This window comes from Podarcis tiliguerta (assembly GCF_965153285.1).
Source record: "Podarcis tiliguerta genome assembly, chromosome: 3".
Taxonomy (NCBI): domain Eukaryota; kingdom Metazoa; phylum Chordata; class Lepidosauria; order Squamata; family Lacertidae; genus Podarcis; species Podarcis tiliguerta.
In genome coordinates this window covers 49077164-49098440 of record NC_139536.1, presented here as the reverse complement: position 1 = coordinate 49098440, position 21277 = coordinate 49077164, and the positions used below count along the sequence as shown (strand labels likewise).

The window sequence follows — 21277 nt, the reverse complement described above, 5'->3', positions numbered from 1 at the left end:
TCTAAGACCGGATCCTGTTTTAGGTTTTTATGTTGATTTGCGTTGTTTGCACACCACTTAGTTTCTTTAAAAATATTCAGCAGTTTAGAAATACTTTTAAACAAATTAATAAATTATCGAGGGTATCCTCTACCTTTAGAGAAGAAACAGTCTATGGGGATGTGGTACTATTATTATAACAGTATTAAAGGTCATAAGAGGAAAAAGACCATCTGCAAAAGGGTGGTCAAGCTCCTTCAAATGAACAGCTTGCAATAGTTCATCAATTTTTTTTAATTTAACAGCATACAAGCTAATAAACTTAAAGAGAAAAAATAGCATTGAACAATTTTATTGAAGAAAAACAGTAAGTAATTTGTAGATTGGAGTTTTATTGGTACTAGTCACTAATCAGACAAATCAGAAATCCATGTTTCTGTGAAAGGTCTCATTTAAGGCACTGATTACTGGCTTACAAAATCTATCAAAAAATTATATACTGCTTGATTATAATAAAAACTCAGTGGTTTACAAGAAATATTAGAATTATTAATAAAAGCAATCAAAAACTTTTAAAAGATAATTGAAATTAACAGTAAAAGATTAAGGCACATCAACATCTATGTGTTTTTTTTGGGGGGGGGGGGGAGGTTGCCTTTAAGCAGGCACCAGAACGTGTACAGCAAAGGGACCTGTCTGATGTCAATAGGTAGGGAGTTCAAGAGTGCAAGTACTGCCACACCAAAAGATAAACTTCTTACAATTGTAGAATGAGTATTATGTGGCAATTGTAGCAGTGCCAGTTCGCAATTCAAAGAGGTAGAGTGGGTACATATGGATAAGGCGATCCTGCAAGTAAACCAGGACCCCACAGGTCCCAAGTCAATAGTAAAGCTTTGAAATTGGCTCAGTAACAACTCAGCAACCAGTGCACAGCAAATTTTGAGCAGAGATCTCTCACTCCTGCCAGTAACCATGCTGTAGCATTCTGCGGTAACAGCAGCTGCCAGGTCAAGCACAAAGGATGTTCCACAGAATACATAACATTTATCCAATATGGAAGTCAGTGTTGTCTGAAGTATGGTGGTCAAGCTCTTCCAACGGTTGCAGATGTTACACCAGGCACAGCTCCTAAAAGGTGATTCTAGCCACTGGGGCTATTTGTGCCTGCACTCGCAAAGCTAGATTCAGAATTACACCCCCCACCCCGCCCGACTGCATATGAACTATCAGGGGGAGTGCAACTCTGTCCAGGGAAGGAAATTGCCCAATTTCTTGGACCATTCACCCACAGTGCCTCCATCTTTTCAGGATTCAAGCTCAGCTCCCACCCACCTCATCCATTCTACTACTGTGTTCAGGCACTGGCATAGGGCCCGCATGGCCTGCCCCAATTCAGAAGTTATGGAGAAACACAGCCGAAATGTCACCAGTGTACTAATAGCACCTTGCCCCAAAACGCCTAATGACCATTCCCAGTGGCTTCATATAGACATTAAATAGCACTGGAGACCAAATACTGCCCTGATAAGGTAACCACCAGAGGATCAAAAAGCACTCTCCCAGTGCTACTATCTGAACTACTGTAGCACAGTGCCCCCAATTACCATCCCACAGAACCAGACCAGGATACCATGATATGGAGAAAAAAAAGAGCTGACAAGGTAACACATAATTTCTCAACACGAGTATTATTTTTTTTTAAGTGACATATCCCAGAAGAGTGCTTGAAGTGACAGGCTCCAACTTACGCACAAACTTTTGCCCCATGCGTTTGAAAGTGCTGGATGTAATCAGTGGCGTAGCGTGGGTTGTCAGCACCCGGGGCAAGGCAAGTAATTTGTGCCCCCTAACCCGTGGATTTGCGCCCCCTAACCCTAACCCCCAGATGTTGCGCCCGGTGCGGCCGGCCCCCCCTGCACCCCCCACGCTACGCCACTGGATGTAATCACTGATACAGAGAAATGGATCCTGAATCCTGTCGAACTCATTTCAGTGCTAAAAATTAACATCCACAGATGAAATTCTGGAGACTTTTTTTTTTGCAGGGGAAGAATGGAAAAATTACCCTCATGGAACATGAGATGATAAACTGCTGCAGGCCCAAGCCAAAATTTCTATAAAAAGTACTGGCCATATTTGTTTGAACACAGGCAGCTCCCACTTTACATGGGGGTTGTGTTCCAATGCACCATGCGCTTACGTGAAATCGCATACATCTGAAACATCACTGGAAAAGCCTGGAAACACCTTGTTCCGACCCTGCCCCACCCCTTTTGGTGATGTTTTCAGGTCACTTCTGGGTTCAGCGTGATGCACGCGCGTGTGCTTGCACACATATCAGACACATCTAAAATGGTCACTGCCTGTAGTAATTTCAAGCTTCAACGTACTTGTTCTACAGTCACTCTGCTGATGCCCAATGGCATTGCTTTGGAGTAAGATAAGCTATACATTACTGCTTTTGCCATAGAGACCAGAAGCAGCTTGCTATTCGGCCAGCTACCAGCTATGTAGATTCACTTTCTCTGAAAGGAAGCAATCAGTATTGCACCTTCATTGTTGCCAACAATATTCAAACTGCAGAACCGCTTAATGGGGAAGGGGCTGGGTGGAATGTTTCATGCCCTTTCTGAAACATATAGAAGAAGAAGAGGAGTTTGGATTTGATATCCCGCTTTATCACTACCCGAAGGAGTCTCAAAGCGGCTAACATTCTCCTTTCCCTTCCTCCCCCACAACAAACACTCTGTGAGGTGAGTGGGGCTGAGAGACTTCAGAGAAGTGTGACTAGCCCAAGGTCACCCAGCAGCTGCATGTGGAGGAGCGGAGATGCGAACCCAGTTCCCCAGATTACGAGTCCATCGCTCTTAACCATTACACCCCACTGGCTCTCAGTGTGAAAGCTGTTCCATAAAATCCTAATAGAATTACCTACTAATTCAGAATTTTGCTTTAGTGAAAACACTTTCAAGTAGTTACAACTCCTCAACAAAGAAAAGCTAAGCTTTATGAAGCCCCCTTTTAAAATATAAAAATGGTAATTTAGTTGCCCAAATGAAAGAATAGCTATTCCATAGAATGAATCTTCTCCATTTATATAGCTTTAGTACCAATACTGTCATTTGCACATGTTCCAAAGCAAGTAGGATTTCAAAAATTTCAAATGAAGTATTACAGTAAGTATCTTTGTGGGATAAAAAGATGGCTTTCTCTCTAAATAATGTAATATGCTTTGTTAAATCTCAATGGTATTTCAAAAAGTACTTTCACTTTCTTCCTGCTTCATTCATGCAGATGTGAAGGATAATATGTCAGTGTATCATTGCATATTTCCAAATCTTCCGTATGGTAGAAATGATCCTCAGGGGCAGGAGAGGGATCAGTCTTTGGCTCTGTACAGTTTCTCAGGGTAAACTCCTTGGTGATACAGAATTTCATCTGGCCGATTATCTGTATATGACCCTGGTAGGAAAATAAAGCAAAAATGGAGCTTCTGTTTTAAAAGTCCATGATAGACATTTCTAGAAAAAGACAAATATTAAACACTAAAGAGAAATTTTAGTGGTTAATCAGTTGTGTGGCATTTGGGTGCAATGAAGCCACAATCTTGATAAACCATGTGCTAATTGCTGCATTTAATGAGATAAAGGTATACTACATTTTTTCATATTAAATAATATTGATTTTATAATGTAATTTTTTGTTATTAGACTAAAAAGTTATAGTGTCAAGATGACTAAAAGATAAGTAAACATAAACTAAAACGTATCATTTTAGATTCGGAAGGTTTCAAGTTCTGTGAATATTAATGTGGATCTTAACAAAATTTGAGGATGACATCCCTCCAACATATGTTGAGAAATTGTTTAACAGATTTTCATCAAGGAATAGAGTGGGCTGAAAGGTTAACATTATGGATACAATTCTGTAAGACATCTTTATTTTCAAAAGTTGGGGGCAATCCCCACTTCAAGATGTCAAATAATAAAAACAATCTTTCTAAAAGAGAAAGGTTGACAAAGATTAATAAACAGATACCTCTTCTCCAGGAAGACACTGAATCTTTGGTGTTACACCATAAGCATCTATAAGAGCATCTCTGATGGCTGCCAGCTAGGGATTAAAACATGAAAGAGTTGAAAGAGTTAAAATACCACTTCAACAAATATTTACACAAAAAAACTTTATGGAAAAGAAATATAAAGAATTATATTTACATTTTGTTTTACGATGCAACAGTAACATTTAACAGTTTACTATTATTACAGTGGTAGTTTGGTTCTCGAACGTAATCCATTCTGGGAGTCCATTTGACTCCCAAAACTGTTCGAAAACCAAGGTGTGGCTTCCAATTGTCTGCAGGAGCTTCCTGCACTCAAGCAAAAGCAGCATTGGATGTTCAGCTTCTGAAAAAGGTTTGCAAACCGGAACACTTACTTCCGGGTTTGCAGTGCTTGGGAGCCGATTAGTTCAGGAGCCAGGCCATTCGAGTACTAAGGTACTACTCTGTATTTATTTATACTCTGCTTTTCCCCCAGACAGGGGCTCTAGATAGCTTACAGATAAAATAGAGAAAGCTAAAACCATAGAATGCTAATAATTAAAAAGGTACCAAACACAAATAGAATTAAAACAATACACCAAAAGACCTATTAAAAAACAACAACAAAACAATGGCATAGAACAATGCAAAACAATTTCTCCTCATACCTGGTAACTGGTACTGCCTGGTGTTATCCCAACTTTCGAGAGATAACTGAAAAAGAGACATATTTCATCTAGCACTGAACAGGAAAAATTCACATGCAACTGTGTTATAAAGGTAAAGGTAAAGCTACCCCTGCCCGTACGGGCCAGTTGTGTCCGACTCTAGGGCTGTGCGCCCATCTCACTTAAGAAGCCGGGGGCCAGCGCTGTCCGGAGACACTTCCGGGCCACGTGGCCAGTGTGACTAAGCTGCTCTGGCGAGCCAGCACCAGCGCAGCACACGGAACGCTGTTTATCTTCCCGCTATAAAGCGGTACCTATTTATCTACTTGCACTTGGGGGTGCTTTCGAACTGCTAGGTGGGCAGGAGCTGCGACCGAAAGACGGGAGCTCACCCCGCCGTGGGGATTCGAACCGCCAACCATGCGATTGGCAAGTTCTAGGCACTGAGGTTTTACCCACAGCGCCACCCAACTGTGTTATAGTCGGCCAATATTCTCACTTTGTACTGAGGTAAGACACCCTAGCCTCAGTTTGGGTAGGATGATGAGACCCTAGAGGTGTGGCTAGCAACCCACATGAAACTTGTCCAGAGCACTTTAGATTCTATCTATACTTTACTTTTCCATTAACTTAATTTTCTCCTTATCTTCCCACAAGCTTCTTTGTTATTTTTGATAGCTGTTGGTATTCCTCAAAATATTGATCCCAATATCTAAATGCATTGTGTTCAGTAGCTACTTGTTTGCCAGCGACCTACAGAACAGATGCTTTCAATAAGAATGAACTCGAATTCTTATGATTTTTTAAAATATATTCTCTACTAACCCTGAACTTAGTAGTTCTGGCCCACATAAAGAAATAATTAACATTTAAAGTAATATAGACATATACTGTATCAATGGAAAGCCCTGGCTGTTGGAAAGCAGTGGCTTGCTAACATTTGTGGAGCGCTATCTACAGCAAATATAGCTGCTGATGAATGCCTGTATGTTGCAGAGGTCTCCAAAGAAATCCGTTTCCCCACCTGTTAAGATCAATTCTTTTATAGAGCTCCAGAGCTTTACTAAAGTACTTTTCCTCAGAATTAAGGGATTCCAGCATAGCAGCACAAGTCCCATGTTTCTCCCATTCATGCTTCCTACATAAAGAAAACAAAAGTGTTGGGTTACAGCTTTAGATTTGGATGTATTCAGAGGTCTACAAAAAAAAAAAAAAAATCTATAGCAAAAATACTTAAAATTTCAGAAGAAAATTTCAAATGTGTACCTGGTTAAACTTCCAACTCAAAGCACTCTTCCCCTTAACCATTCTCGTTCTTCATATCATTAAACATTTTGGAAGTCTCAATTACAATGTTCATTTCTATGAGTATACTCCCAATGTAGGAAGAGGGCAAGAGAGGCTGTTCTCCCCCACCCACCCACCCACTAAACCACAATCCCTAGATTCCCAGCTTTCATTTTTATAAAAAGTAATTGTCTAGTAACTGTAGAATCTGACATATAAGGCAAAACTTGCAGGCACCATCCTCATTTGTGGTATGAGAAACCAGAAAACTTGCAGGCACCACTGGTGTTTTTCACCAATGAATGAAGCCAGAGCAATGATTCACATTTAGGATCTAGCCTAAGAAAGAAAGTTCTTGGTTTGCTTTCAAATTCTTTATGCTTGTTTTCCCTGGTGAAGTGATTGCTGCCTTATAGGGGGGGAAATCAAGTATTCATAATTTTAGCATAGGTGTGATTATTTTATTATTATTTATTAATTTTGTACTCTGCCCTTCAACTTGAAAATTGGGAAGCATCCCAGACACTGAAGAACTGTTATCTGATGCTAGTTCTGCATATTTTATTCATTTGTTTGGTGTATTTACTCTGCCCCCTCCCCACAAAAATTTCTGCAGATGCCTATGGGTGCACTTCCTAAGACAGTGGTGTCCAAACGTTTTTCAAAGAGGGCCGTGGGGGCCAACCTTTTTCTAGGATTGAAGTAGTTGAGGGTTTTTTTAGGATTTTACCATAGAAAATAAACTGCCACTGGGGCGGGGCGGATTAGGCCCCCAAAACAGACTTTGGACATGCCTGTCCTAAGAGATGCCATTTCAGGAGAGAAAAATCCCCATTTCAGCTTGGGACAAAATGATGCAAAAAGTTGCATTTTTGAAGTAATGAAGTACAGAAAGGATATGTAAGCAGCAACAATCCTGTTTTATTTGGCCCTGGTTGCCCTTCTGCAACTCTTTATCTTTCCTACCCAAACATGCATCTTCCTCTCAGGAATGTGGGATGTTCTTCATACTGGATAGTTGCAAAATATGTACATTTTCACAAACATATATCCACAACTAGTAGCGCCGGTATATATATGTACACTCTGTAGATTTACAATTTCTGAGACTATACATCATGGTTCGTTGGGGAAGAAAGAGCATGTGTTGATAGGGATGGGTGATTAGGGTGAAATGGGGAACTTTCATGTAAACTTTGTGTTAACGTAACTTTGGATCCAATCAGATATCTGAAATGTGTTACCTATACCTTGCTCCTATAATATTATTTCCTTCCTTATATTTATAGTTTAGTTTTTATATAATCCTTACAACCCTCACCCAAATCAGCTCCAGGGTGTTGGGAGATCCTCCAAAGGCGATTGGGAGGCAATGCAGGGAGGGGAGAGGAAGGGGAAGTCTTGCTGCATAAGTGGAAGCCTGCTGGATATTTTCCCGTTGTGATTTTGGGTTCCAAATTATTCCCCATACTGAAGAGAAACTTGTATGCTTGAATACTCTTGAATCTTTTTCTGTATTAATGGAGTTCTTCAGGTGTTTGGTTCTGTATTTCGCAAGGAACCTGTTGCTACTCAGAAAGAGATAAACTAGTAGAATGCTTCAGTTCAAAGACATAGCATTTCTACTTTTTCTGCTTCATATGAAATTGGAAACTATGGAAACCACAAATGCTGAAAGCTTCTGCATGTAAGAAAAACAGGAGATTTTTTTTCATTTGTCAGTTGACAAGAAAACCATCTTGTCCTTGTTCCTAGCAGATTTCCACTTGTCAAATATGAAGCACGATGTCACTAGCTTGACTGCATCACAGAAAAAGACAAAGGTTAATTGTTCAATATTCTCTTTCAGTGCGTGTTGTCAGCGCTAAAGCTTTGTACAGATTCTTCCTCCTTTCAAGGTTACAGAGGAGGTTAGAGAAAGAGGAGCACCACACATAGAAAACAGATAGGACTTTGCACATTCAACATATAAATTCTATTTATTTATTTAGGGTAAGTTCCTGACATATCAATGGGACAGCTAGGGAACAGAGAAAAGCAGAGCACATTACAGCAAGCTGCATTCTCTATTCTCCACTACCAGTTTTTGGACCTTTGTACTATGTTCACATTATATAGCTTTGGGCTCCAATATGGAATTGTGCATGCAGCCATCAAGAGTGTGATGCTGCAACTATGGCCCAACCCTGCCATTAAGGGAGATGCGTGGCTGGCTATAACCCTTGATTCATCAGCAACATCTCATAAAGTAAGACATATAGCATGACACACTATCACTGTGCACACTACTCCTGGGCCCACTCCACTTTATTGGCTGTCGCTTGTACAGGGCAAAGAACACACTGAGCATAGGGATATTATATCACATATCATTTTTACTAGACAGTTCCATGGAGACATTGGTTGTGATGGCAATATGCTCCCCATAATGACTAGTTTTGGCCTGTATTTCAGTCCAGTTTCAAACAGAGCAGAAAGCACCTTGAGTTGGAAGAAATGGGAATTATATACCTCAACCATACTTGATGGACTGCTCTAAAGAATAAATGCTGTTTCTGCTATATCAGACTTAGAGAAAGAAATAAACTCTGCCTACCAAATAAACAATATAAGGTTGCAGAAATCTAAAATTCTGCCTGAGAATGTCAGTGGCTCAGGATTCAGTTGTATGGCCTGGCCTTGGTGACTTTATTACTTTATTATGTTGTATATTTGACACTGAATTGCTAGTTTTAACAATATGGGATTGTTTTATTGATTCATTTTAAAATGTTATCTATTGTATGCTATTGTTGTTTTTCATGTGACCTGCTTTGGGAGGAATTTTAATCCTGAAAGGTGGTCTAAAATAAATAAATAGCACTGAGATCTGGTACATATATTCTTCTGATGTAAAATTCCATATATCCTACAAACTTACAGAGGATTGGATCCAGACTTTGCCTTCTGCCAACAGAAGGACTCCCATCTGTCTACCCAAAGTTTCTGATCCAGTGCAGTCCCACTGACAGAAAGGGGGGCATTTTTGTCAGTTCTTTCATTCTCCTGCAGAGGCCCATCTCGCAGTTGGGAAACACCAAAGAACAGCATGGGGTGTGTGGAGCAAGGGGTGAGGGGAAATGGGTGGCAATGGTCCACTTTTTCAGATGCTGCTGCTGTCAGCAGAAGAAACTCTGGATCTAATGCAGAGATTTGTGTGGGTGAAAAGGGGAATAAAGCAAAGGCATAATAATTTCTAGAAGTTCTGTGCTAGATTTCACTTTCCTATGGATGTCTAGAGTCTATCCACGCTGGAAAAAAGAATTGAAAATGAATAATTTTGTAACACTACCAAAATGTTTAAAAGTGGCACAACTCACCAGAAAAAGGTATGGTTTGGATGAAGCACATCTGGCCAATATTTCTTCATGTCACCCATGAGATCCTATAAGTAAGTAAGTAAGTAAATAAGTATTGTAAGTTAAGGCTCTCATAAGCTAAAAAGCAGCACTGCGCTCCAAATAAAACATGCAGCTACATTGAGAACCTGACCCTATCCCTGGCTGTAAAGACTGTAGAGCAAACACAGGTATGGCAGCATCCCCATGTACACTTATGCCTGCAGACTGTAAATCATACGGCGCAAACCCAGTATTTCAGCTCCTGGCTGCCATAGGACTATACCAGTATTAAAAACAATGGACTACTCAGCAAGTTTTTTGGATGGGGCTCAGGGAACCATCAGATCTCTTCAGCTACAGTCTGCATTAAAAAACAAAACAAAAACCTTGTGTGGTCATCTCATGCTTAAGCTTCTTCCACGCATGGCACAGAGCAACAATGTTGAATCTTCTATTTTTGTAGAATGTCACATATCTACTCTTAATTTAATTTATAAATGCTGTATTTGGTAAGAAGCTGAAAGTGAGGCAGGGGGAGGGGAGGAAGAGGGAGGGTGTTAAGTGTGCTCTCTGTTCCTGTTTTTGAAAATAGAAAAAACAACAACAACAATAAATGAAAAAACAAACACTTTATCTATAAAATAAAATGTAATATCTTGTGATCTATCACAAACCCTTGGAGTGGGATGGTACAGAAAGAGATTTAGAATAAAATAGCATATCTACCTCTAATAACAATTGACAGGCTATGAAAAATCTGGATGAGGCAACAGCAAAAAACAAAACCATACTCAGAATCTGCATTTTCATATAATTTATACCTGAAGTTCAGATAAGTTAAAGTGCCAAGTTCTATTACAGTCTTCTGCTTTATCAGGCCTATGAGAGAATAAACAGAACAAAATTTAAATGCCCCTAAACAGTGGTGGTGGATGCAACTGGTCTAAATAATATTTCAATTTGAAATTACATTTGGAAAAAATGAATTCCTTTTCTACAATATTATGCCTAAGACAAAGCTTTCACAGTATATCACTATAAAAAATAAGCTACATAAAAGCTTCCCTAGCAGTTTCAAACTGCACTGAGATCCAATAGCATGTACCAGTAGAACTTGACCTGTCTATCAAGCATCTATCTATCTATCATCTATCTATCTATCTATCTATCTATCTATCTATCTATCTATCTATCTATCATCTCCTAAACATAAATGATTTTTTCTTTGTTAAAAATAGGACAAACTTCAGTGATAATGAAATGTGCAGAAATGCATCAATTTTAACCATGAGGTGCTGATCCGTACTTGCATTTTCTCATAGAGGTGGAGGCCAATGGAAACAGGAATGAAGGCATTTTAAAAATATTGTGATTATGCATTTAAAGTTGTTGCCTTTCTTGATTATTTTAAGATAGGGTGGTTATTTAATCCAAATGAACAGAGATGGTATACTATTACTGTAATAGTCTTGTTAAATGTAAGATACTACCAGCTTGTAAACAGATGCAGTGTAAGTGGCCATTGCTGTACTTAATAGTTTGACATGCATAAAGTAGGTGTAAAATAGTAAGGGTTAGATGCCACTAAAACAGAGGTGGGGCATCTGTGGCCCTTCAGATGCTGTTGTGCAACAACTCCCATCATCCCTAACCATTGGCTGTGCAGACTGGAGCTTATTGGAGTTGGTGTCCAGCAATGTCTGGAGGGCCAAAGGTTCCCCGGCCTGGCACTAAAACCACCAAGGTTTGTGGTTGAGCATTCAGTGGCCTTGCAGCTAAGCATCCTGCTCCAATCCCTGGAGAATCCAAATTCAAGGCCACCACCATTCATTGGATCTGATGCATCACATTCCAATGAGTTTCTTTTTTTGTGGGGTTTCAATAATACACCTTTAGATACGCGGGCTTTGACCAAAAGGAATTATACAGGTCATCTAGGCCTAACTCTTAATTAAATGTGATATAATGTAGCATTATTTTCAGAGTTAAAACCTTACCAGAGTCCATGGATTGTCCAGTACAATAGTGGATCTTCTTTGCAATCATGTTCATTCATCTGCAGAAAACAAGTCAACCAATTTATCAGGGAAAGCCAGTTTTTATGCTAAAACAAAAACACACACAGTTTTAAGCTAAATAGTTCCAACATTCAAACTTAGCTAAACCTGCCAATTGCTATAGCTGTTAAAAGAACAGGAGCATTAATATCTTTATTATTTATTAGATTACATTTATTAAATTTATATGCTGCTGTAAAATTGGTTATCTACCACTAGCTTTTATGATAGGGCTACGTATACATTTGAATAAATGCACATCTTTATTAACAACGGCGTGTTAATAACACGGGTGCCACGACTGAACCTAACGGTCAGGGGTACCTTTACCTTTTATTAACAACTCACCTTACATACTGTCACTGGCCACTGATGCACAAGGTACAACATTTCCCACTTATGAGGATGATCATCACTGAAACATACAAAATATATTTTTCAAGATGTTTGAAGAACAGAAAGGCGGCAAGTAATAATAGAAATTTTGGGGAATCTTTTTTTTTATCTTTAGTATCAATTTTTACAGCTGTTAAAATGTGCTGTTCTACCAGCTTTGTAGGACGCGGATGGCGCTGTGGTCTAAACCACTGAGCCTCTTAGGCTTGCCGATCAGAAGCTCGGTGGTTCAAATCCCCACGACGGGGTGAGCTCCCATTGCTCGGTCCCAGCTCCTGCAAACCTAGCAGTTCGAAAGCACGCCAAAAAGTGAAAGTAAATAAATAGGTACCGGTCCAACGGGAAGGTAGATGGCGTTTCCGTGCACTGCTCTGGTTTCGCCAGAAGCGGCTTAAGTCATGCTGGCCACATGACCTGGAAAAACTGTCTGCAGACAAACGCTGGCTCCCTCGGCCTGTAAAGCGAGATGAGCGCCGCAACCCCAGAGTTGTCTGTGACTGAACTTAACTGTTAGGGGTCCTTTAACTTTACCTTTATCAGCTATGTACACAGCAACCTAATACTACAATGGGATTTTCTACTGATTAGTATAAGATAACTTGAGCCATTTTCTATGGTCCTTTACTACAACAAGAATGTTAAGGCTGTGATCCAAATAAACCGAAAACTGCAAGCAAAGTCTGAGGTTTGTTCTGAAGCTTCTACAGCAACTGTTCAAACTGCTGAATAAACACGTTTTTCATTTTAAAATGAAGCTTCCCTTGGCAACCTTATGAGCTGCAGTGGTGGAAACAACAAAGAAATCTCCAGTTGCAAACACAGTTCTCCATTGTATGCTTCAAAAGATTTGGTGAACCGTGGTTCAAAGCATTCATTTACCACATTTGTTTTGAGAAAAACCTGAGATAGTTCATCTTATGTAATGGATAGCAAATAAACATAGGCAAGCAAAAGTGAAATTAACTAGAAGAAAATGACTGCTATGGTTATTAAAAATAATTAAACTAAGAGTAATACAATATGAGGGACGCGGGTGGCGCTGTGGGTAAAACCTCAGTGCCTAGGACTTGCCGATCGTATGGTCGGCAGTTCGAATCCCCGCGGCGGGGTGAGCTCCCGTCTTTCGGTCCCAGCTCCTGCCCACCTAGCAGTTCGAAAGCACCCCTAAGTGCAAGTAGATAAATAGGTACCGCTTTATAGCGGGAAGGTAAACGGCGTTTCCGTGTGCTGCGCTGGTGCTGGCTCGCCAGAGCAGCTTCGTCATCCTGGCCACGTGACCCGGAAGTGTCTCCGGACAGCGCTGGCCCCCGGCCTCTTAAGTGAGATGGGCGCACAACCCTAGAGTCGGACACAACTGGCCCGTACGGGCAGGGGTACCTTTACCTTAATACAATATGATGGGAAACACTTTGTTTTTTGAGATTAGTTAGCTCACTTAGAGAACTACTGTTTAACAAAGCCACACTCTAAGAGTAAAATGCGGGGCACACCTAACTGGAATAATTTATAGCGAGATGGACATACATCCCCTCCACCCCCAGACTTGCTAGGTCAGTTTGTAGACCACTTTCTGCTAATTTATTTTTGTGCACTGCTGATTCTAAAACCAAGAAAGTAGAGAGAGGTATGTAGAAAAGATAAAGTGTATCTTCACTGCTCTGTCCACTTTTGCCTCTGGCTGAAAAGAGGTTATCCACACCTGCAATAGTATTTGGCTGAAATAGAACACAGAGCACAGAAGTCATTAAAACTGCCTTTCTTCACTGTATAAGATGTTCCAATACTTACGATTCCTCCAACTCATGTGTAGCAGTCCCACCAAAGATAGCAAGCCAAAAGCACCCAACAAACAAACAGCATGGAGTAATAGGATTCATGCTCCTTTTTGGTGACTCTATGATAGAAAAGAAAACATGTAAACACAAGACTGCAATCAGGCAACTGTTAGAAGTGAATGAGAAATCAAACTTTTGACCCTCCAGATTTTGTTGGACTCCAGCTCCCATCAGCCCCAGTCAGCATGGTTAATGGTGATGGGATTTGTAGTGCAGCAACATCTGGAGGGATACAGATTCTCAATCACAGTTTTAAAACACATGATACCAGGAACGATAACTGAAATTTTAGAAATCAAGTGCTGCCAATCAACCTGCAATAGTTCTTGAAAATTGTGCATGATTTTCCAAAAGGAAAACGATATCCTAATATCAGGACTCTGTTTATCCTTTCATTTGCTAATTTATTTGTTCCAGTATCCATTGGGGGCAAATACCAGATTTCCTGATAGACAAGTCCTATGTATTAGTTCAGAACTACACATGTACTCAATCCAAATATACAGTGTGATTTTTAGTATTTCTTGCTCCAGCAATGTGCAAGAAAGTCGCACCCACTGACATTATACCTTTGCAATTTTTAAAACTGTGAACCCTAGCAATTAAGGCTGCAGTCTAATACAAACTTAAATGCTCTTAAACAAATTGAAATCAAATGACTTAACCAAGCCTAACTCTGTGGGTTGAATCCAACCTTAGAATGTGGCCTGGCCAACTTATGAAGTATAACATTTATCCTGATTAACTGATCACAAAACATTTAAAAAGGAGTATATTCCTCTAAGAGTCACTTTGCTTTTCTCCATAAACGCTGGCTGTTTGGACAGCAGATTGAGATATGAACACAGCACTCAGCAGAGACACATTATTTATAAGGAAAACTAATTCCACAAACAGGTGACATTACTATTAAGAATCTTTAAGAAATGTTTCAGTGTTTCCAGTGGTAATACAAGTATCTTATTGGATGTCATTCTTCCTCGCTAGGCTTCCTAATGTTTCCTGTGAGATTTCTTTCTCTCTCTGTTGAAGTAACATGCATCTTAACACGATTATACAGGGACTCATTCCAACGTTACTGTAAGTAAAATATCCACATGCAGATGAATTCCAAGGAGCATCACAGATCTCTGTTCCCCACTCCCTTTGCAATGAGAAATGTGTGAACAAATCTGATACCAGATAAGGTGGTGGTGGGGAGCTGGCAATGGATATATATGAAAGGTGAAGGAACCTGCAGGAACTTGGCAAAATGACTGCATGCATGAGAGGGGAGAAAAAATAGGACTTGATGAGACTGCATATCACAGGGCTCAAGAGAACAGAGTGAGCCTTATAAACAAACCAAGTGATTTGGGCCTTCTATAGCCATTAAGTGCATGCAAACAAATTTGAGCACTACTCAAAACTTCCTTTAAATGTCTTCCAATAAAACCCCTGAGAATTAAATGGCATTAAAAAGTAGGCAACGGATCACAAAAAGTCAAAACTCTCTCCATAAGTCAATTAAAGGGGAGTATTTGTATTTAAGCTGATTCTGTTCTGTTCATGCATCAGCTTACCTGGCACATAACCAACTCCAGTCAGATCAAGTCAAAACAGAATCATCTTCAAACACGATAAAATATATATGCATAAAGCAGAACTCTGATTCCTCTTCACTACCACTCACTTCTTGTGCTTTTCCTTGATGAACTTCCTTTATTTCTCATCTTAGTTCCCTAACAGCTTGACTACCCTAGAATTAGAAGGGTGTCCCCCCCCATTCTGCTGTTTCTAAAACATTCAACAATGCTCTATTATTTGCGTTAAAAAAACCTCTCTTAAAAATTACCATCTTAAACCTGGGGACTACACTATAGACACTACAAGATTTACCCTGAGACTACAGTGCTGAAAGCAGCATACACCGGCCAGTGTCTAGGGGACCAAAGTCCATATAAGGCTGCTCATTGGAAAGGGGGAGACAAACCTGGCCCCATTCAGCGACCAGAAAATGAGCAGCTGAGGGAAGTTTGATTTCCTCTCCTTCAGGAAACAACCCTTGGTTTCAGCTGCTAGCTATCTTGGGGCTGAAAAAGCAAGGAGGACATTTTGCTCCATTTATCAGCCAAAGAATGGGTGGCAGGAGACTAACTGCTATTCAAGAAAGAACAGGAGCAAGGGAAGATTGATCTGGTCCTCATTCAGTACAAATGCCTTCTTTTAGCTCACCATTTTGTTCTAGTCTTAAATAAGTGAACTTCCTTCTCTACTTATCCCCACCAATTTTCTTTCTGTGTGCCTCCTCGGAAGCATAATGACAGTGACTTCTCTTTTTTTCCTTATTGATTCAAGCTGTTTGTTTGGGGAGACAGTAGTTGTCTAAAAGTGTGGGATAAAACAAACACCTCCCAAACAGGTCAATGAGGTCTGAGCATACTTAATGGCCACAAAATGCTAGCTAACTGTTGAGAAGGGGACAAGAGGAGGGAATGACAGATGGTTGGCACTAGCCTCAAGACAAAGAAGCACCACTTCCGCAGCTATAAACAGCACAAGACTCTAGTCACAGGAACAGGTCTACAGGCTGAAGCAGGGGGACACAAATGTTGGCTGGCCTTGCCAGACAAGCCAAGAACTGTCACTGACAAGACTCTGCTCCTCATCTTCAGTGGAAGCAAATGCAGAGAATCATAGAACTGTAAAGGGGGAATGTACCCAAGGGTCATCTAGTCCAACCCCCTTCAATGCAGGAATCTCAACTAGATCATACAGAAGATGTTTATTCAGAAATGAATTCTGTTGTGTACAATGGGATTCATCCTCAAGTAAGCAGCCAGAGCTCCTGACCTTGTGAGGCCCTGTTCTGCTCTCCAACCCCAACTTTTGGAGAAAAGGCTTTTTTTCATGATGGACCACTGAGCCATTTGAGCATTTCGGCTGCCCAATGCAAGAACAGCCTGTCCCAACTTTCCCCAACAGAACCAAAGGAAAAGTCTAGGGCTCATTTTGGCTCTGCACAGCCAAAAGATTCTGTGCACCTTGGCTACCTACTGTAGAGAAGGAATCTTTTCCTTTATTTTTGAGCCCTTCAAAGATTAACACAATTGCAGGGAAGATCCCCTCACATCACACTCATTAAAGGGTACAGGAAATACCTGTTATAGGATAGGAAGGATGCGTGTGGCATAAAAGCACATGATACAGTAATGTGGACATTTCAGTACAGTCATACCTCGAGTTAAATAGGCTTCAGGTTGAGCGTTTTCAGGTTACGCTCTGTGGCGACCCGGAAGTAACGGAACGCGTTACTTCCAGGTTTCGCTGCTTGTGCATGCGCAGACACTCAAAATGATGTCATGAGCAGATGCAGCAAATCGTGACCTGCGCACGCACAGGTTGCGTTCGCTTCAGGATGCAAACGGGGCTCCGGAACGGATCCCGTTCGCATCCAGAGGTACCACTGTACAGTAATCTGAAACTAATCCAGACAGTGCTTAGACAAGAGGCTGCCTGGGATGCCTAGGGACAATATCTTGCCTTACAGAAGAAAGGTAGTAGTATATCAATGTAAATACTGGAAGCCAGAAAATTGTCAAACCAAGCATAGAAACTAGATGCTTGTAATCATTTAAAAAAGCAGCTCCGGAAAATGCATATTGTGAAATGTTTTGAGAACAAAGAGGCCACAAATCTAAAAACAATTCCTCCAAACTCTACTTCTACCCAGAACTTCCACCATGCAACTCACTATAAAATAATTTAAAATCTCTTTCCCTTTTGACATGCGCAGCATACTGCCAATACACTTTGCTACAGAACAGCTCCGACCCGAGGCAGCCTCGCATAACTGAAAAGCCAAATAAAACACATACAGCTGCTCCCTAACCCCCTTTGTTCGAAGTTATCCTTGCCGAGTTATATGCTACAATCTCCCAACCGCTCACAGGGTTCAAACGTCCTACACCCGGAATGATTTCGAGGAGAAAAGCCCTAAGAAACCACAGCCCCCAACTGCCGCCTCTCGCCCAGCGTCTTCTTTATGGCTACGAGAAAATCCCGCTATGTTCACTGCTGCGTACTTGTACATAGGAGTAGATACCAAATCGTGTAGGTACGAAGTTCCACTAGTTATTGGAAGTAAGTCCTATTAAACACAGTGTGGCTTACTTCGAATCAACATATACCCGGCTCTACAGCTGCCGCTCTAAGCTGCATTATTTGCTTAGAACTCGAAAACAAACAAAACAAACCGCACCAGGGAGACTTAATTCCAAGTTACAATCTTTCAAGAGATTACGATTTATAAAAAAAATCAACTCACAAGTTTAACCGGCTGTTTTTGTACCTGCCTAGCAGGAGCTGAACTAGAAAGCGGGTGCAAGGACGGCATCAGCTTTCACTTCCCTACAGGAACCAGCACTTCCGCTGGGCGACTAAATCCCGCCCACACACAGCCTCTCGCTGAGCCCCTTGTGGGTCGTTCGTGCCTAGTCAACGGAAAAGAGGCATTGCGCAAATGCAGCGAGCGGACTGCTATGCCTCCACTTGTCTCCTGCATATAATAAAAAAGATTTTTCGTTTTCTGTTGCTGTTTGCCACAAATACTCAGATGGCTTTTCAGATCTCAGGGTCTCCACCCCCCCACCCCCTTTAGAAAAAAAGAGTGGCTCTGTTTAGGATCTTTCTTTCTTTTTAAATACTTCCTAGTTTTATAAAAGGTTACTGGAGTTTGAAGGCTTTGGGTGCTTCGGTTTCTGTAAAAGCAGAAAGCTTACACATGCCAAACCTGAACAGTTTTGTTTTTTATTATGTATTTTGTCTTTTTCTCTTGTATTTTTATGCTGTGAACTGCCCTGAGATCTTAAGATGAAGATCTTAAGGTGCACAAATTTTAATAATAATAATAATAGTGAAACTACAAATTACCAAGTACAAACAAACAGACCCATAAGCTAGAGACTCACATGGTGTGCTTATTTGTAAGTCTTATGAAATTCAATAGTGGTTATTCCTAAACAAGTACAGTACAGTGGTACCTCAGGTTAAGAACTTGATTCTGTAAGCATAAAATTGCATACTTGTCTTTGGCTTCAGAAGTCAGCAGTTTTAAAGTACTGAACAGATTTTTGGTGCCACCTGCAGCATAATTCTAGAAACAACAAACACTAAAAATCATGCAATTTTCATGTGAAAAAAGGAATCACATTGAATATTAGGGTAGCTTTTCACACTAAGTACAATGCACATTTCTACAAGCTTGGCATCGGCATTAGTTTGGGGGCTTATTTCATCTCAATATGGCAGGGCCACTGTGCAATGATAAACACTCAACACAGTACTGTACATTACATCTTTGTTTACAGCAGACTGGTTTAGAATTCCAGCAAAAACTGGCCCTAGAAGTATTGCTCAGCATAGGTTAAAATCCCTAAGGTGATTGTGTACCCTTCTTTTTGCTTTCAGCAGAAAAATGATGTTACTTACACCCAGGTATCACTAAAGTGTTTTGAGCTGACCAGTAACATCCACTCTTGGGTGAGATCCCCCCCCCCCCGCATCACAGTTACATTGAATGTTTCCTTGCTCTAATGAAATCTTAAAGCTGCAATCATATGCACACTTACCTGGGAGTAAATCTCACTGAACATAGTGAGTCTAGCTTCTTAGTAAACAGGCATAAGATTGTGGCATAAAATAAGCATTTCTAGCCCTTTCCAATTCTGTTAGCATCTACCATTTTACAATTCCACCCTTCCTTATTTGGACTGTCATCTGATTTAACCATAATTAGTACAATAGGTGCATGCAGGAACCAGCAAAGCAGCCCAATCCTGTGAATGTTACTCACAGATAAAGTGTTCATAGACAGGTGCAGCCTAAATAATTTCTGAATATACCTTCAGCTCTTGATCCTATTACAGTTACCACATACATATTTTCAGGATACAGCCCTTAAGACATCTAACTAGAACTTACGGGTGTGTTAGAGACAATATGTTGCTCCCCCCCATCACATCGCTTTGCCCTAGCTGTTGACATCAACAGTTTAAGTGTCAGATTCATTTCTGTTTGTGTACACACCCATGGGCGTTGATAGGCAGGGATGTATTTACGCATGCAAACGTGTTCACAACTTAGCTGGAGATGAATTACCTTAAAGGTTTCATTGGTGTAAAGATGGATTGAACAACAGTACAGTACTGTACATCAAACAGTAATATTTCACAACAAAGTGTGTTTTGGACAACATGTAAGAACAGATTAAACACCCAGGACTGCACACACAAGTGCACAGTAAGTGGAAGTGTGAATGCAGCCTTAGATTTTAGTCTATGAGGCATAACATTGGGTACAACCAATAGAGCTTGAGTTTAAGTAGTTTTAGGATTGGAGCATAAGTAAATGCTTCATGAATTACAGTACATTTAAGGATACCAGTCATTTAACAAAAAATAGTGCCTAGTGGTTCAAAATACTTTCTTTCAAATCCATGTACATTGAATTGGATTGAAGGTATTCATTGTTTTGGAGTTTGGTATTTTCGCAGTTCTGTTTATGCAGGCCCTTTCTCCTCTAGTTATATTCTGCGATAATGAACCTTCATTGGACAATAGTCCGCGAAGAGCCGTGTGGCAAATGAACTCTATCATATCTATGCCTTATAAAAGTGAAGTGCATATTCTACCATTTTGCACGCCAGCCGGAGTGAAAAAAATGTACTAACAAAACCCCGCTCTATGTATTTCCATTCAGGACTGAGCCTGAGCCTGCAATCCTAACCTACCTCAGGTAAGTAAGCCTCATTGAATTCAACAGGACTTACTTCTCAGTAGGCACGGTTAGGATTGCGCCGGCAGCCTCGTTCAGCGGTAGCAAGAACCGCAGAGCCCCATCTAACGAAACATCACCTCCTTCTAAACCTCCCGCCTCTTGCGCTCCCCAGCCAATCGCGGAGCCGCATAGCAAGCAGCCCGTTCGTACCCGCACATTCGACGCGCGCGGAAGCGCGGCTCGCTGGGCAGCCTCCTCCAAAGTGGGCGGCGACTGCGGTCAGGAAGTCATTGGCCCACTGCGCTCCGCCTCCTTCCCGGCAAATATCCCCCTTTGCCCCAGAGCGACGAATCTGCGGGGGCTCGTCTCGTCACTAGCTCAGTTTAGGCGGTTGTCAGGGAGAAGCAAGATGGCGACCGCGACGGAGGAAGACACGGAGCTGAGGGATCTCCTCGTGCAGACGCTCGAGACGAGCGGGGTGCTGAATAAAATCAAGGTGAGGAGCTGGCGGGGAGCGGGACGGAGGCTTTATGGGATGGAGGGGAGCGCCTCTGAAGTGCGTCGGCGTTTGCCCGCCTGACGCCGGGAGAGGCGTGCTGTGCGTGGAGGTGCTGGTGGCGCGGCCCTCGCGAGAGAGCGGGTCGACACCAACGGCGCTAACGGACTCCCAACTGTCATTCCCGCCCTCTGGACAATGCCGCCTAGGCATAAGTGTCGCGCGCTGCCTTTTGCTTCGTGGCGCATGCGTGGAACTCCTCCTGAAGCAGTAAGAGGGTTGGTTGGTGGTCAGGACAACATAACGGAGAGACTTCCTGCCCCGGAACAAAGGCCCGTCCCGCAGTGGACAGCCAGGTGCTCCTGAGAAGTCCATAAA

General features: G+C 41.3%; 2 protein-coding genes across 5 annotated transcripts in view; one reads left to right on the top strand and one right to left on the bottom strand.

Moving 5' to 3' along the window:
- Window positions 1-315: 315 nt before the first annotated feature.
- RNASET2 (ribonuclease T2) lies at window positions 316-20746 on the bottom strand. 2 transcript variants are annotated; one of them, XM_083434297.1, is made up of 11 exons: window positions 20614-20746; window positions 13601-13706; window positions 11765-11831; window positions 11357-11415; window positions 10181-10238; window positions 9339-9403; window positions 5717-5830; window positions 4693-4738; window positions 4021-4095; window positions 1919-3444; window positions 316-1762 (listed from the first exon to the last, which is right to left on the bottom strand). In XM_083434297.1, the coding sequence occupies exons 2-10, from the start codon at window positions 13687-13689 to the stop codon at window positions 3265-3267; spliced, it is 753 nt and encodes a 250-aa protein (XP_083290423.1). In that variant the 5' UTR covers window positions 13690-13706; window positions 20614-20746; the 3' UTR covers window positions 316-1762; window positions 1919-3264. The 2 variants fall into 2 exon arrangements, with proteins under 2 accessions (XP_083290423.1, XP_083290422.1); XM_083434296.1 differs by lacking the exon at window positions 20614-20746 and adding an exon at window positions 17954-18089.
- CEP43 (centrosomal protein 43) overlaps window positions 18710-21277 on the top strand; it is a gene marked incomplete at its 5' end in the record, with an annotated part of 29142 nt that continues 26574 nt past the window's right edge. For 2 of the 3 annotated variants that reach the window (XM_083434203.1, XM_083434202.1), the window contains 2 exons: window positions 18710-18817; window positions 20614-20899. In XM_083434203.1, the coding sequence (XP_083290329.1) occupies window positions 18807-18817; window positions 20614-20899 (297 nt within the window). Of the gene's footprint in view, window positions 18818-20613; window positions 20900-21277 lie in introns of those variants that run through there. The other variant, XM_083434204.1, reaches the window with a different exon arrangement.